The 13,493-nt window shown below is 29.7% G+C and overlaps 2 protein-coding genes across 3 annotated transcripts; one reads left to right on the top strand and one right to left on the bottom strand.

The window, feature by feature from the left end:
• The first annotated feature begins 5,415 nt into the window (after positions 1-5,415).
• On the top strand, positions 5,416-11,948 carry LOC119670296 (cell wall integrity and stress response component 4-like). 2 transcript variants are annotated; one of them, XM_038080501.1, is made up of 4 exons: positions 5,416-5,626; positions 9,239-9,566; positions 9,632-9,853; positions 11,294-11,948. In XM_038080501.1, the coding sequence occupies exons 1-4, from the start codon at positions 5,436-5,438 to the stop codon at positions 11,576-11,578; spliced, it is 1,026 nt and encodes a 341-aa protein (XP_037936429.1). In that variant the 5' UTR covers positions 5,416-5,435; the 3' UTR covers positions 11,579-11,948. The 2 variants fall into 2 exon arrangements, with proteins under 2 accessions (XP_037936429.1, XP_037936430.1); XM_038080502.1 differs by lacking the exon at positions 5,416-5,626 and adding an exon at positions 8,502-8,700.
• A 253-nt stretch (positions 11,949-12,201) lies between these two features.
• On the bottom strand, positions 12,202-13,479 carry LOC119666757 (heparan-alpha-glucosaminide N-acetyltransferase-like). The gene is made up of 6 exons (XM_038076039.1): positions 13,471-13,479; positions 13,261-13,428; positions 13,042-13,163; positions 12,799-12,968; positions 12,557-12,743; positions 12,202-12,496 (listed from the first exon to the last, which is right to left on the bottom strand). The coding sequence occupies exons 1-6, from the start codon at positions 13,477-13,479 to the stop codon at positions 12,202-12,204; spliced, it is 951 nt and encodes a 316-aa protein (XP_037931967.1).
• Positions 13,480-13,493: the final 14 nt, after the last annotated feature.

The following is a 13,493-nucleotide window of genomic DNA, read 5'->3' as shown; positions in this document are numbered from 1 at the left end:
ATGTAGTAACAGTAAGAAAATTGATAAATGATAAAATAAATTGATAAAATAATTCTTTAATTATTAATCAGGTGAATTCAGACGGCCCATACAACTGTTCCGGTTTTTTAATTAATGTTATTGTATTAGGATTGCAGCGAACGGTATAATAGACTATATAAAACTATTTAATGAGATTTAAACACTTAATGAAGTTACAAAAAAGACATGGTTATGAATGCAATAAAAATATCTTTAATTTTATTAATAATCGGTGTTATTTTCTTCATTAATTTATTTCTTTTTTTCTTAATAGTATTAACATAAATCAGATATAAAATATATATATAAAACCTTCATAAGTAAAGAATGAAATTAGAAACCGAACTATATATTATGTATCTATTTAAAAAAATATACTCAACCAAAAACATGCGTATAAACCTTTTGCATCTAAATTGGTATCTCTTAGTTATAAATTTTAGTAGAGTTTTAGTATCTTTATTAGCTGATACCATATCTTAGCTCTTATGTTAATATTATTATCCAATTATATACATGCGACATATAACACGTATTTTAAAAATATGTTTTCTTCTATGAAACCAAACAGTAAAAGCCTTTTTATCTGTTGTTTTTAAAAAATTTAAGGTTTTACAAGTTCATATTTTAAACTGTCATTTCCAAAAAAATGAAAAATGGTTAAGCATTTTATCTCTCATAAAATTAAGAAAAAAATAATAAATTCGTGTTTTAAAGTTATTGCTTCTTACTTAAATCGGCTTTCCACTCTTAACGCGCCGTTAATTTAGTCATAATTTAAATAAAATTCCTGGTTTAGATAAGCTTTTCAAATAACTACGCCTAATAGCGACATTTTTATAAATGCATATATACATGAGATACTTTGTGTGCCTTTCTTTAATCTAATTTTCTGATGAATATAAATCATGTCAATAATTTTCTAATATATCTTAGAGAGAACCTTTCTTTAGCCTTTCTTGTGAAACGAAAATAGCCGTCTGTTTATAATATAATTGTTGGAATAAAATCTCTATTCTCCAGCTCTTTAATGTCTGGAAGCAAATAATAGGCATTGGATATCAAATCTATTGAGCGCGATAGATAAGGAAGTGTTTTCAAGTATACTGTACTTCATACAATTAGATCTTCATAACCAATGATATAATATAGTATATTGCCTGGGTCAAAGAGCACTTTTTCCTTCGTCATATATAACTGTTTGTTCCCGATTTTTTTAAACATACTGATAATATGTTATTTGTTATTACTTATTTTTTTCTTAATGTAATCTATGAATGTTAAATTTGTGAAACCCAATATAGGACGGCTATCAGCTTACTGTGCTTGGTTGGTTTAGTCGTCTTTCGTCGAAAACTCTCAACTTAACTGCCGTCTTGATTTCAGTATAATGGGATATTCGGGTCGTAATTAATACCAACTAAAAAAAATGCAGTTTATTGCACTTTAACAGTTCTAAATAGCACTAGGAACTATCGTCATGTTATTGCATACGAAAACATTTCTAATTTTGAAGCTCAGCTTTCAAATCATCAAATTTATATATAAATATATAGACACTGTCTTCTGATACTTTTAAAATGTCAGCTATCTCTGTGAACTCTATGTTGCAAATAAATGTAATAAAGTTAAATATTTAAGCAATTTTATTTTGACTTAAAAAAGTGATAAAAAAAAATATTTTTGTGCAATAAATTTTATATTATATTGCACAAATATATAATATTTATTTTTTTTTTTGTACATTTTGGTTTGACTGGGCACGTGTGATTTGAGAAAATTGTTTCGAATCAACTCAACAATCATAACTTTCCAATCAGTAAGAGGTAAAGAGGGTACAAAGATTATCAATTTTCAGTTCAGTGAGTTCACGACGTTGCTACCTTCAAAGTGACAATTTATTTATTTCTCAGTTTTTTACAACCAAATAAAGTCTAAGTTCGTTGTAGACATACAGAGATTATTCTATTTATCCAGTCAAATTGAATAGCCTCGCTACGTCAACATTATCTCTTTATATTCGGTGCTCAGCAATGCAATAGATTGCTTGGATATAACTTTTTTTTCATAGGAAATTTGTAATTACATTAACTATTATTAACTATTATTGTTCTTGTCCATGTTGTTTGATGAGATTTTTTTTTAATGTGAAGTTATTATTTGTATATTTCGTTCCAGAACTTGAATATTGTAACGACTCCACTTCACTCTGTAGTTATATCCTTAATTCCACATTAATACTAAAGAATTTGAAAAATAGCGAATTAAAAGGGCGGAAGACTGCGTTCTATTGTGTCTTCTAATTTTGATAACTACATAAAATAGGTTTCCACATCTTCAGAATTTCGCATTAGAATTCTAAAACGTGATACATAGCTCTATTAACTAATCCGTTCTATGTTACGTTTCATTATGTTTTCTAAAATTGATTTTTACAAATAAATGGGGCTTTCAATTCTTCACAATTCCATATTAAAATTTTTGATAAGATTCTTGAATGGGTGGTAGATTGATAATCCATTTCGGAATTCCATATTCTCGGGGACTCACAAATGTGTTGAATATTGAGTCGAGTTAATACCATCTTAACCAATATGTGGGAATCAATGTTTTTTTATGAATACTAAAGACGAAAGCGATTTTTCTTGTTACTTATTTGATGGTACATAACTATGTAATAGTCTTTGCAATGGCTTTTGTTTTGGGTACCATCCATGGTCACCGACTTTTAAATACTAAGCGATTTCAGTAGAACCTCTAAAATTGAAGTTGTGCAGCAAAAGACACATTTTCCTTAAAAAATTCGTCCCACTCATCCATTTCTTGTTGAGAAGTAATATCTGAAATATATTCGTGATTTCATAATATGGATAATATTGATTGAGTATAGGAGAGCAAATAAATACATATAAGTGACAAATAATATTTAGAATGCAAGAATAATTAACAAAAGTTGCATTCCTCACGGTAGTCAATTTTTTAAAGTTGCAATATCAAAGGTAATACAGGGAAAATTTAAGAGGTTGCAATAACCGAGGAGTTGCGATATTGAAGAATTGCTATAAAAAGTTAAAAATCTAGCCAAATCTAACGTTTACAAGAAATGTTGTCTTAGTTCAGCGGCTATTAAAAACTTTTTCACCGGTAAGTTGTGAAATGTTCAGCATAGTTTTTATGTTTATTTAACTGGATCTCGAAAAAAATAAATCTGTTCGCGAAGTTCGTAGAGCACTTCGTCCACTTCGGTCAACATAATCGGTCATAATCGATGAGCAAACAATTCGTGTAGTTATTGATCGTTTTCTCATTCACTTCACTCTTCTCGATTTAAAACCATCAACAAAGAAATTCTCTGACAGCAACATCGGCCCTTATTTCTTGCGCAGTGAGGAAGGAGCTGCCATTACGTTAAATGGCGAGCGCCGAGCCATGCTGACTAAATTTTTGTTGCCAAAAATTAATCATTTGGTTCCAACAAGACGGCGCAACTTGCCATATAGCGCGCTTAACAATCGATTTATTGCGAAATTAATTTGGTAACACATTTATTTCTAGAAGTAGTCGTGTCCTATTAACTCTGCCCCCCTCATCCGTGCGATTTAACGCGTCTCGATTTCTTTTTATGTTGCTATGTTGTCATTGGTTTATGCCGACAAACCGGCAACTCTTGACACATTGGAAGCTAATACTCATGCCACCTTTGACGTCATACGACCACAGTGATTGCAAAAAATAGTTAAAAATTGGACTGATGGAATGAAAATAAAAAATAAATACCATGCAATTATCTACCAGATTATAATAAAAAAATAGTTTCATTCCAACAATATTTCTCTCTTATATTTTAGGTTCTCATGCAGCTAAGAAAAACATCCTATATATATATGTTAGAAATTTGATTAAAAATTGTATAAAAATAAAACATTGTATAAAAATAAGGTAAGAACTTAAAGCGATAAAATCGCTTAAAATGTCTGCTGAAGTCTGTAAATGACAATGTTTTAATACCCTGGAAACTGTACAAATAATTTTCAAGCCGTCTTCTTGCTATAGGCCAGCTATTATTAGTACGTGATAAAATTTTGTTTGGTTTTCTCTGTAAAACTATTCAAAATTTTAGGGTGCGGTGCACTTTGGCCATTGTTACAAATCAGTATACCTGCAAATTTGTAGATATATGAGTTAAGCTATTGGCTTTGGGTTTTGGTTTTTGTATTGACTGACTTCAACTTCAACTTTTACTTGTGTACTGGGATTATTCGTTTTATTATCTCTGTAACAATTACATATTTAAAATAACTTGTTTTAAAATAAGAAAGCAAAAGACATGCCAAATTAAGTTAAAATGCACAAAAATACATAATAATAATGAAATGCAAAAGAGAATAGCCATTATGTATTAAACGAGGAATTACTTTTTTGCCCGGTTACACAGTGAAAAGTTTGCTCTGTACAATGCATTTCTGCATAAAACAAGTTTGCCGCCAACCAAGTGCCAAGTCAATTTTCAAAACCCATAAAAGCAGACGAACCATTAAATGTTTTAAGATCCTAAGGAGCCAAAGATCAATACATCGATATGCAGACTCAGTTGGTTTAGCGAGCGATTCGTTAGTATTGAAACGCCTGCCTTTATAAGTGCAAACAAGACTTACATTACTTAACTTGGTTTGGTTTGGTTTGGTTTGGTATGGTTTCGTTTGGTGCAGTGTGGTGTGATGTGGTGTGCTATGCTGTGTAGTATGGATTGCAAGCCGGTAAACTTTGCTAGGCTACAGATTCTTTAAAATGCGGCTGTCAAGTCGACAAGACTTTAACTCATTATTTTTGCTTTATTTCTTATGACAACATTCCAGCAGATATGCAAGCACCAGTGCAGAAAACGTACGGCAGCACCAAAAGCTATGTGCAATGATGAAGTGTGCACAACATGGTTTAGGAGTTCAATCCTATTCTGTTACGATATTCCGTAGATACTCACTCGCATGTACAGCATCTTTGTTTGGTGACAACGTAAGTTCGTGCCGTCGATTAATGTCGCGTTTGCTCCTTTTTTTGTTTTTATTTTTTTATTGCCTTAAAAGTCAGTTTACTAAAGATTTATTGGCATTTGTTTGTGGTTTACTTACGTATTTCTTTGTTTATTTTTTTGGTATAATCTGCTAAATTTTAATTAAAAATCAGAATAAAGATCCATCAATAAGTGGACGAACGATATTGTTTATATTATTTGCACATAATCTATTTAATGTAGAATGTTTATTTCTTCTACTCAAATAAAAGTTGCAAGTCTCATCAAATTCAAATCCTAGGGACATTCATGAAATTCATAAAATTACCAATAAAGTTATGTTTATTATTAAACACTTTTATTATATTGTATATAATAAAATTTAGATAAATCTATAAAATAAATGGCTTCATCACGAAATAGTAAAGGCTTTGGATTACGTATGCTATGGATACCAGGACGCAAACATCAGCATCCGAAAGGTCGTTACGATTCCACAAATAAGCAGGTATCATATGCTGGAGGTAGAGGACAAAAAAAAAGTGAAATATGGTCCTTAGGCGGTAGCAGAACACATAAAGACTTATTAAATGCGTAAGTTTGGTGTTGTGGTTACTTCAAAATTCTAATTATTGGGAGACATACCTTAATAATATGGTTTGGCATAATAAATTTCATCAATATTATTATTTCGATGCTGATATTGGAGTAGTTTTGGAATCCATTTTCATTATACTATATAGTTCACAATAAAATTCATCGCACTTACACGTTAACACAATTTGTATTATATACCTTATTTTAATATATATCATAAGTATCATACACTTGAATTTGTATATATATTACAAACTCTATTCAACTGTTTTCTTTACATAATTACTTGTATTATTAGTTATTATCATTCATTAAAAATATAATCTAATTTCAAATAATACTTAATATTAATGTTTACTTGAGCTCTTGTCATCAGAAATTAATTTTTAATTTAGCGTGTGATTGTCTGTGTATATATTTAGAAAAAAACGCATATTAAAATACAAATTAAAAATAATTATAACGTATATTGTTTAAAGTTTTACGATTTCCAAAACACTTAACTTACTATTTTAAACTATTAAACACCTATTTTAAACATTAAAAACTGAGATGATAAGATGAGATATTACTTACTTTAAAATTAAAAATTATAAAAAAATGCAATTTATATTTTAGAATTTCTATACGTTGTAACCTTTAATAGAAAACTGAGAAAAATCATAACAAATAGACAAACATTATATTTTTTAGTGCCCAGTGAAAGGGGCATTTAGCTTTTTAATTCAGTTTTTAACAGGCATCTGTTTGATATCTTCCAGAAAAAAGATAAAACTTCCCTGTTCATAGGACTAAAATTGGGGCAGAGAATAACCCCTTGCTAAACAGTTAGTTGTCAGACACAAATCTTGGTATTTTTAAAATATATACTTCGTATAATTTTAACTGCCCTACGGTTTAATTGTTCTGAGGCACACACCTAGTTTCAAGTAAAAGGAAACCAACATGTCAAGTTCATACATTTGGATGGGTTGGGACCCTTTAAAACTTGAGAACTCTGTCAAGTAAGTTAGAAAAACGTTAAGTACAAATTGCTTTTTATCTGCAAAGCCATAGCCCCGACAAAAACCATTTTGTGGTAGTTCAAGTCTTATTGCATGCATACCTTCGTAATACGCTGTGATCTGATCTGATCAGATTTTCCAAAAAGAAAATTTAATGAGTAGAAGTTAACTGATTATATTAATTGTTAGCTTCTATAATCTTTAAAGATGTTAACCTTTATGATTTAGATTTATTTTTGTACTACAAAAAAATATATTTTGAAATATTTCAGTCAGCTTTACATTCATTAATTGGATTTATATCCTTTTTACAATTCAATAAGGTTCTAGCAGGTCTCCGTCTAATATATTTAGTGATCAAAAACGTATTCCACACACGATAAGAACTATCCTGTTCGTACTAGGTGTTATTTTCGCGCATAACTACGTATGCCCGAATTACAATTCTATCTTCCTATTATGTCGGTCATCTGTTCACCGACTACGCTCATACATCAATCTGATTCCTATCGTGTTACTTTAGTCATGTGCAACTTGCCAGTTAACATAGCGCACTTATAATAAAACTGGATCTTGGGAACTCATCGAAAGAGATCGTGTGAACACTGCAAGGCTTACTGCAGTTATTTCTGGTTATTGGCATTTCTGATGCTCATAATCTTCACTGCAGAAGTTGTGGAAATTTGCAGAAAAAAGAAACCATAAAACACTTTCTTTGTGAATGCCCCACTTTGACATCCAGTAGAAATAGGTTTTTAGGTAGATATTTCTTTGATAACATAACTGACTGTTAATTGGTAAAGACAAAAGACCTGTTAAATCATCTAATTTCGTCAGGATGAATTTAATCTATATCCTACCTTAGAAATTCTTTTGTGGTAGCAAAATTGCGAAAAATCGTTAATTGAGGTACATGGATCTGATGGCCAGCCATTTCAACTAAACAACCTATCGTATTATGACTCTGCCCATTAAGAAAGATATCAATATTGTTCTAACTAAACCCGGGTTAGTTTTAATTATTGCCACTTATATAGAGAATTTATTGACAAAATTCTTATTCCATTTATATATGAATTGTCAGTTTTTCATGTAAATGGTTTCTGGACTATATGACTTTTTCATCAGTTTTTCATGTAAATGGTTTCTGGACTATATGACTTTTTCATCATTAAATATAACTAACTAATTACAGTTAAATCTCTCATAAGTGAATACTCGTTGTCATTCTAAAGAAGTGTCTAGCCAAAAGGGATTAAGTTTATGATAAAAAAAAATTTTTTTTAAAAAATGTGCGTCCATTGGGAGAGTTTTTACTGTAATTATATTACACTATATTCTATAAAAAAGGGAATATTAGGGAATTAACATCTACTCTTGAGTTATATTTTCGAAATGTTTTTGCATAATAAATTAGTTAATTTAATTATTTATTTAAGTTTTATATAATTAATAGTTTAGTAGTTCACTGTAATTTTACACCACTAAAATATTAACAGTTATTAAACAATATAGAGTTAATATAACGCATTAATAATATAATATAATATAAGACTGGAAACATCTAGAGAAAAAAATACAGAATTATAATAAATTAAAATTATTAATAGATTTTTAAATGATTCGAAGAATTATAAAATATTTTAAACTTGACTTTATAGAGATTTGTTATTATAGGAAATTTTACGAAACTACCCATCTGCATCTCAAAATCTATGGTCTAATGTTAGATGAATTTCTAATGTCAGTGTAAAATTAGCTTCAATATGCAGCGCGTACTCTGTAATTTGACCAGCCAACAGTAATCTCTTTGTGAATTGTTTATATTAAAATATTGTTTATTTCAGCAGTTTGTATCGCTTGTGTTTCTAAACATTTGCATTGAGAGATACATTTTATTCAAATATGAGTCTATTTGACGTACCGCGAAACCCAACTAACTCTTTTCAGTACACAAAAGAAATCTCAGCTTCAGCAGCTCACATCGGAAATGTTAAAAGCTTTATATTTTTGTATCTCAGTACATGTTTTGCTCTGTTGGTATATAACAGCACTCGTGTTATATAGGTACTTTTACTATTCTTAGCTGTTATGCAAAACACATTAATGTCAAACAAATATTTTAATTTGGTAAATATAAAATAAAGAAATATACAAAATATTAATTTATTGCTAACTTCAAATTTGCCGTATTCTGGAATTTGTGTAAAGTCAAATCTAAACAAAGATGCGCCGTATTTGTGTAAAAATTAATAAAGAATATTGACTTCGAGACGTAAATTAGTCATTAAATGAGATTTGAAAGAACGCTTCAAAGGTTTTTGACTTATATGAATCTTTAACTGTGGTTAGTGTTGTTCTTTATTAAGTACACATTTAATTTTATATTATTTTATGGACATACAATTCATCCAAACAAAACTAAATCATTGTTAATGTCATTTTATAAACTGTGACATCATCATTACCAAATGTTATAAAATTATTGCAAAATGTAAAATATACACCAACAAAAATTAATAATATTCATTTAATTAATTCAATTCACATCGCAATAACCTAATATTATGCTTAAGTATTGTTATTAATAAATTTATTTCTTTAGCGAACCGGATACATCATTACTTGACGGACCTTCCGGTTCAGGCTTAGCTCCTATTAGCTGTGCTGCAATCGGTGCGGCGGCAACATGTAACCCAACCAGCAGTAAACCGGCAGATTTAAAAACATCTGAAGAGAATTTATTAAATTTACCAAACACCCCCAATAGCACCTCATCCACAGCTCCTTTGGTGTCGATACCAAACAGTCCAGAGGCAGTAGCAACTTCAACAGCTGTACCGACAACAACACCTGAAAGCACAATGCCTGCTAAAACAGCGTTGCCACCTATAATTGTCACTACGACAACAGCTGAAATATTTGAATCACGAGTAAGTCATTATTTGCCTAGAAATCAGTTTATTGACGACTAATTTTGTACCCGATTTCATTTCAGAAAAATCGTTTTGAAATTCTAAACGAAATTGATAGCAATAATGTTGAAATTGACGAATTACCCCCAATACCCAGTAATTTATTATTGGATACATCTGGTGGTACAACCGCATCTGCTGTAACATCACCCTCGACTTCGCCTATACGTTCAACAAATAAACGTTCGGATTCACCTGAGAAGAAGAATAGTCATAGTCGTCGTAATCATAATAACAATCATCAGGTAAGACAAGGATTTTAGATCAAATAAAATGTTATATCCTTCAAATAGAAATGCTAAACATGCAGATACTTGTTCAGATAGTAGTGGTCCATTACTCCGCAAATAGTACTGACAAATCGATATCACGCAGAAGATTTCGAATTCTATAAAGAAAGTTTCTGGACGTTCATTTGCGTTCAAGCTACTCATTGTTACGTTGTCATACGATCCTTTATGCGTATTCGAATGTTAATTTATTCATGTTAGCTAATTAAGGTAGGGTGAAGACTAAAGAAATTTTAAAGTTACATAACAAGTCATATATATAATTTTTGTCATCTTTTGACGCGTCCTCAATCTGTCTACAGAACTACTGAAAAATTTGTGATTTAAACGTTTTTTCTATTCCCTAATTTGAATCCATAAGGTAGTTTAGGTTAGGTTGCTGTGGTGCCCTTGTGCTCAAAGCACACTTGAGCTCAAGTAATGATCATGGATTAGCGTTGTTCGCACGCAGAGCAAAAGAACCGCAGTTGTTAGCATACGAGCAACGCCGAAAGGCTCAACTCCCCTATTCGAGAAAAAATGAATCAACCTAACAAGTCTACAAACTTGACCATGTCCCTAATTTTACATGATGAGCGCAGGACTGTACGGGCTGAAATCAATTGATTAATACATAGATGTTAGACGTCACTGCGGTGTTACTACTTAATTGCTAATATTACGATCACCATTTCCGATATGCATGCATTTCAGCGCCTACACTAGCCAGATCTTGGCAACTTTAAAAATGTTCAAATGCAAATGTGTATAATTTTGTTAGTGAAGAAGTATGCAAAAATCTTGTCATAGTGAAACCAGTGTAGACGCTGAGTAAACGTTATGAGAGGGAAAAGGTTTCTTACAAACGTGATCCCAAGATCATAAGTGTGTATATGTATATAATCATAAGTATGATAAGTATGTATATAAAATTGCTTGACACTCATTAATGATGTTTGTGAGGTATCATTCTCTTACAAAGTTTATCAATTTAAAAATAAAATTATTGTGACATGCAGGTCAACGTGTTTCTACCCTTAAAGCTTGCCTAATAGCAATGATATAACATAAGTTACAACAATAACAGCGTTATATTAATTACTTTAAAATTTTAATTACAAATTATAAATAATTTGTGTTTAAGAAATACAACTAAAAATAATGTGTCGCATCAAAACTAATAACCCAAATATAAAACTTTATCAGAAAATATTTACAACAGCAATAGAGTCGTATTAATAATTTTATCAATTAAAATTTTATTTTACATTATATGTATGTAAATTTTTTGAAACAAATACAACTAAAATGATATACATCATATTGAGTCTGATAGTCAAAATATATAACTTTATCAGAAAATATATAACACATTTTTTTTATATACTAAAACATATTTTTTATTTTTATTTCTAGGAAGATGTTAATTCTATCGAAAGCATTGAAGATAACGCTGTAGATGAAAAAATTAAAAACTTAGATTGGGTTAATCAATTGCAGGAGGAACTTAACAATACACAAGCGACTCTGCCGAAAACTAAAAATAAAAAAAAGAATAAACCCACCACAGCTAAAGAAAAGGATCAACTCGACGGTGTGCCAACGAAATCAAAGGGAAAAGAATTGCCACCGGACGAAGATGAAAAAGTGGTGAAATGTCTGTATTATACATTGATGTGTTGTGATTGCTCAATCTCTTAAAGACATTGCACAAGCACAATAACTTATTATAAGTATAACACTAAACATTAATACTTCTTACATCATTTTTTATAGTATATATATAATGTATATAATTTTTTTTTCTCTCACTTTTTAATAAATAAGCATAAACTTAGACTATAAGAACTTTAAAAATTGAATTAGAAAACTAAACAACGATTTTATCGTTAAAGCAGTTAATCAAAACGAACCTAATGAATCTCTTCAATATAATTAAATTAAATTACTTAATTAAGTAACATTTGCCAAGCGTAACAATAAGTATTCCTCTTAATTACTAATGAAATATATGAATTCGATAGTTATAAGTAACAAAAAATTAAAAAAGAATAAGAAAAACAGAATACAAAAAAACCATATAACATTAGGTCATATATTTATTTTTGATATAACGCTTAAAAGTTTAATATAAAAAAAATAACATATAAATTTTATATAAATATTGAAAAGAAGAAAGATAAAAATTTTTGAGATTTTTTTATATATACATAATCAAATAGATTGTGAAAATTTATAGTTAATAACATTTACTTATATATGAATATTTTATATAATACAATATTATATTTAAAAAAAAAAATTATAATAAAACTTATACATATTTACAAACTGTAATAAAACTTTTTATGGTTTAAATATAATGCTATTGCTATCCACAATAAGGTATTCCAAACTGATTCCAACAAGAGAACAAAATGTGTATTCATGGCACCAATACGCCAATGCCAAGGTAACAATTTGTGCATTATCGTATGGCCCACATACATAATAATAGCATTTTTACCTGCTTCAACAAATGGAAAACCAGTCCACCAATGTTTTATATCAATAATGAAATAAAATACGCTCAACATAACAAAAGCAAGTGATGATGTGATGAATACAAAAGACAATGACCTGAAAGTAAGCATATAAAAAATTAAAAAAAAAAAATTTAAAGCCAGCTTAAGTATTTACCATAAATTTTTATTAATTGGTATGAGTCCATCCTCCTTGGTAAAAGCACATAAGGCACCACCTAACAAAGCCAAACATATCGACCAAAGTAACCAACGATTAATACGTGAGTACCAAGCATTATGTACTAATATAATAACGCCTGCTAACACACCAAAAAGTACTTGTACAACCGTTAATAAGCAACCTAAAAAATAGTACTGGTTTTTTGCAATATAAGAAAGTAGATTGAAGGAACTTACCGAATAAACCTTCTGGATCAAATGCCTGTGAATCATAAATATATTTTGCTGTTGGATGTTGGTAAATATGTGAATCACCTAAAATCTGCAAATCTATATAACCTGTAGCCCCACCTATACAAGTGACATAAGCTGCATTGTCATGTTTTCCGCCTGGTCCCAAATATCCTCTGCGTATGGAAATAATAAAGAAAATCAATATGAATTACTTATCTCAAATGGTTATGTTGTATCGTTTATTACCTTGGACAATTTGGTACATAAAGACCAAAAGATATGCCTAAATAGATAACGATCAGAGTTAACATTGTAATAAATTCTCCACGTAGTAAGATCAAATCGTAAAGTGTACGTTTCCAAGGTACCTTAAATTTATTGAAATGTTAATAATAACATCAAATAATTTAAAAATATCATATCATAAAATAGCATAATTTAAATGTAAGTTTATGGAAAACCAACCTGTGGCATAAGTATTTGATCTCTTTTGCAAAAGATCGTATGTACAATTCCACAAACTAAATATGCAATACCAAATCTTTGCAAAACGCCCATTACGCGTAATTTTTCTAAATTTGGTCCATTAATAGAATTTAAACAGAGTCCTATCGCAAATAACTTTAGAGAACGCTATAAAAATAATTAAAACTAATTAACAAATAATCAATATGTTTGCCTCATTATTTATGTTTAAA

The sequence above is a fragment of the Teleopsis dalmanni genome, chromosome 1, assembly GCF_002237135.1.
Source record: "Teleopsis dalmanni isolate 2A chromosome 1, ASM223713v2, whole genome shotgun sequence".
NCBI lineage: Eukaryota > Metazoa > Arthropoda > Insecta > Diptera > Diopsidae > Teleopsis > Teleopsis dalmanni.
The sequence above is the reverse complement of the archived record's forward strand: the minus strand, read 5'-3'. Positions and strand labels throughout refer to the sequence as shown.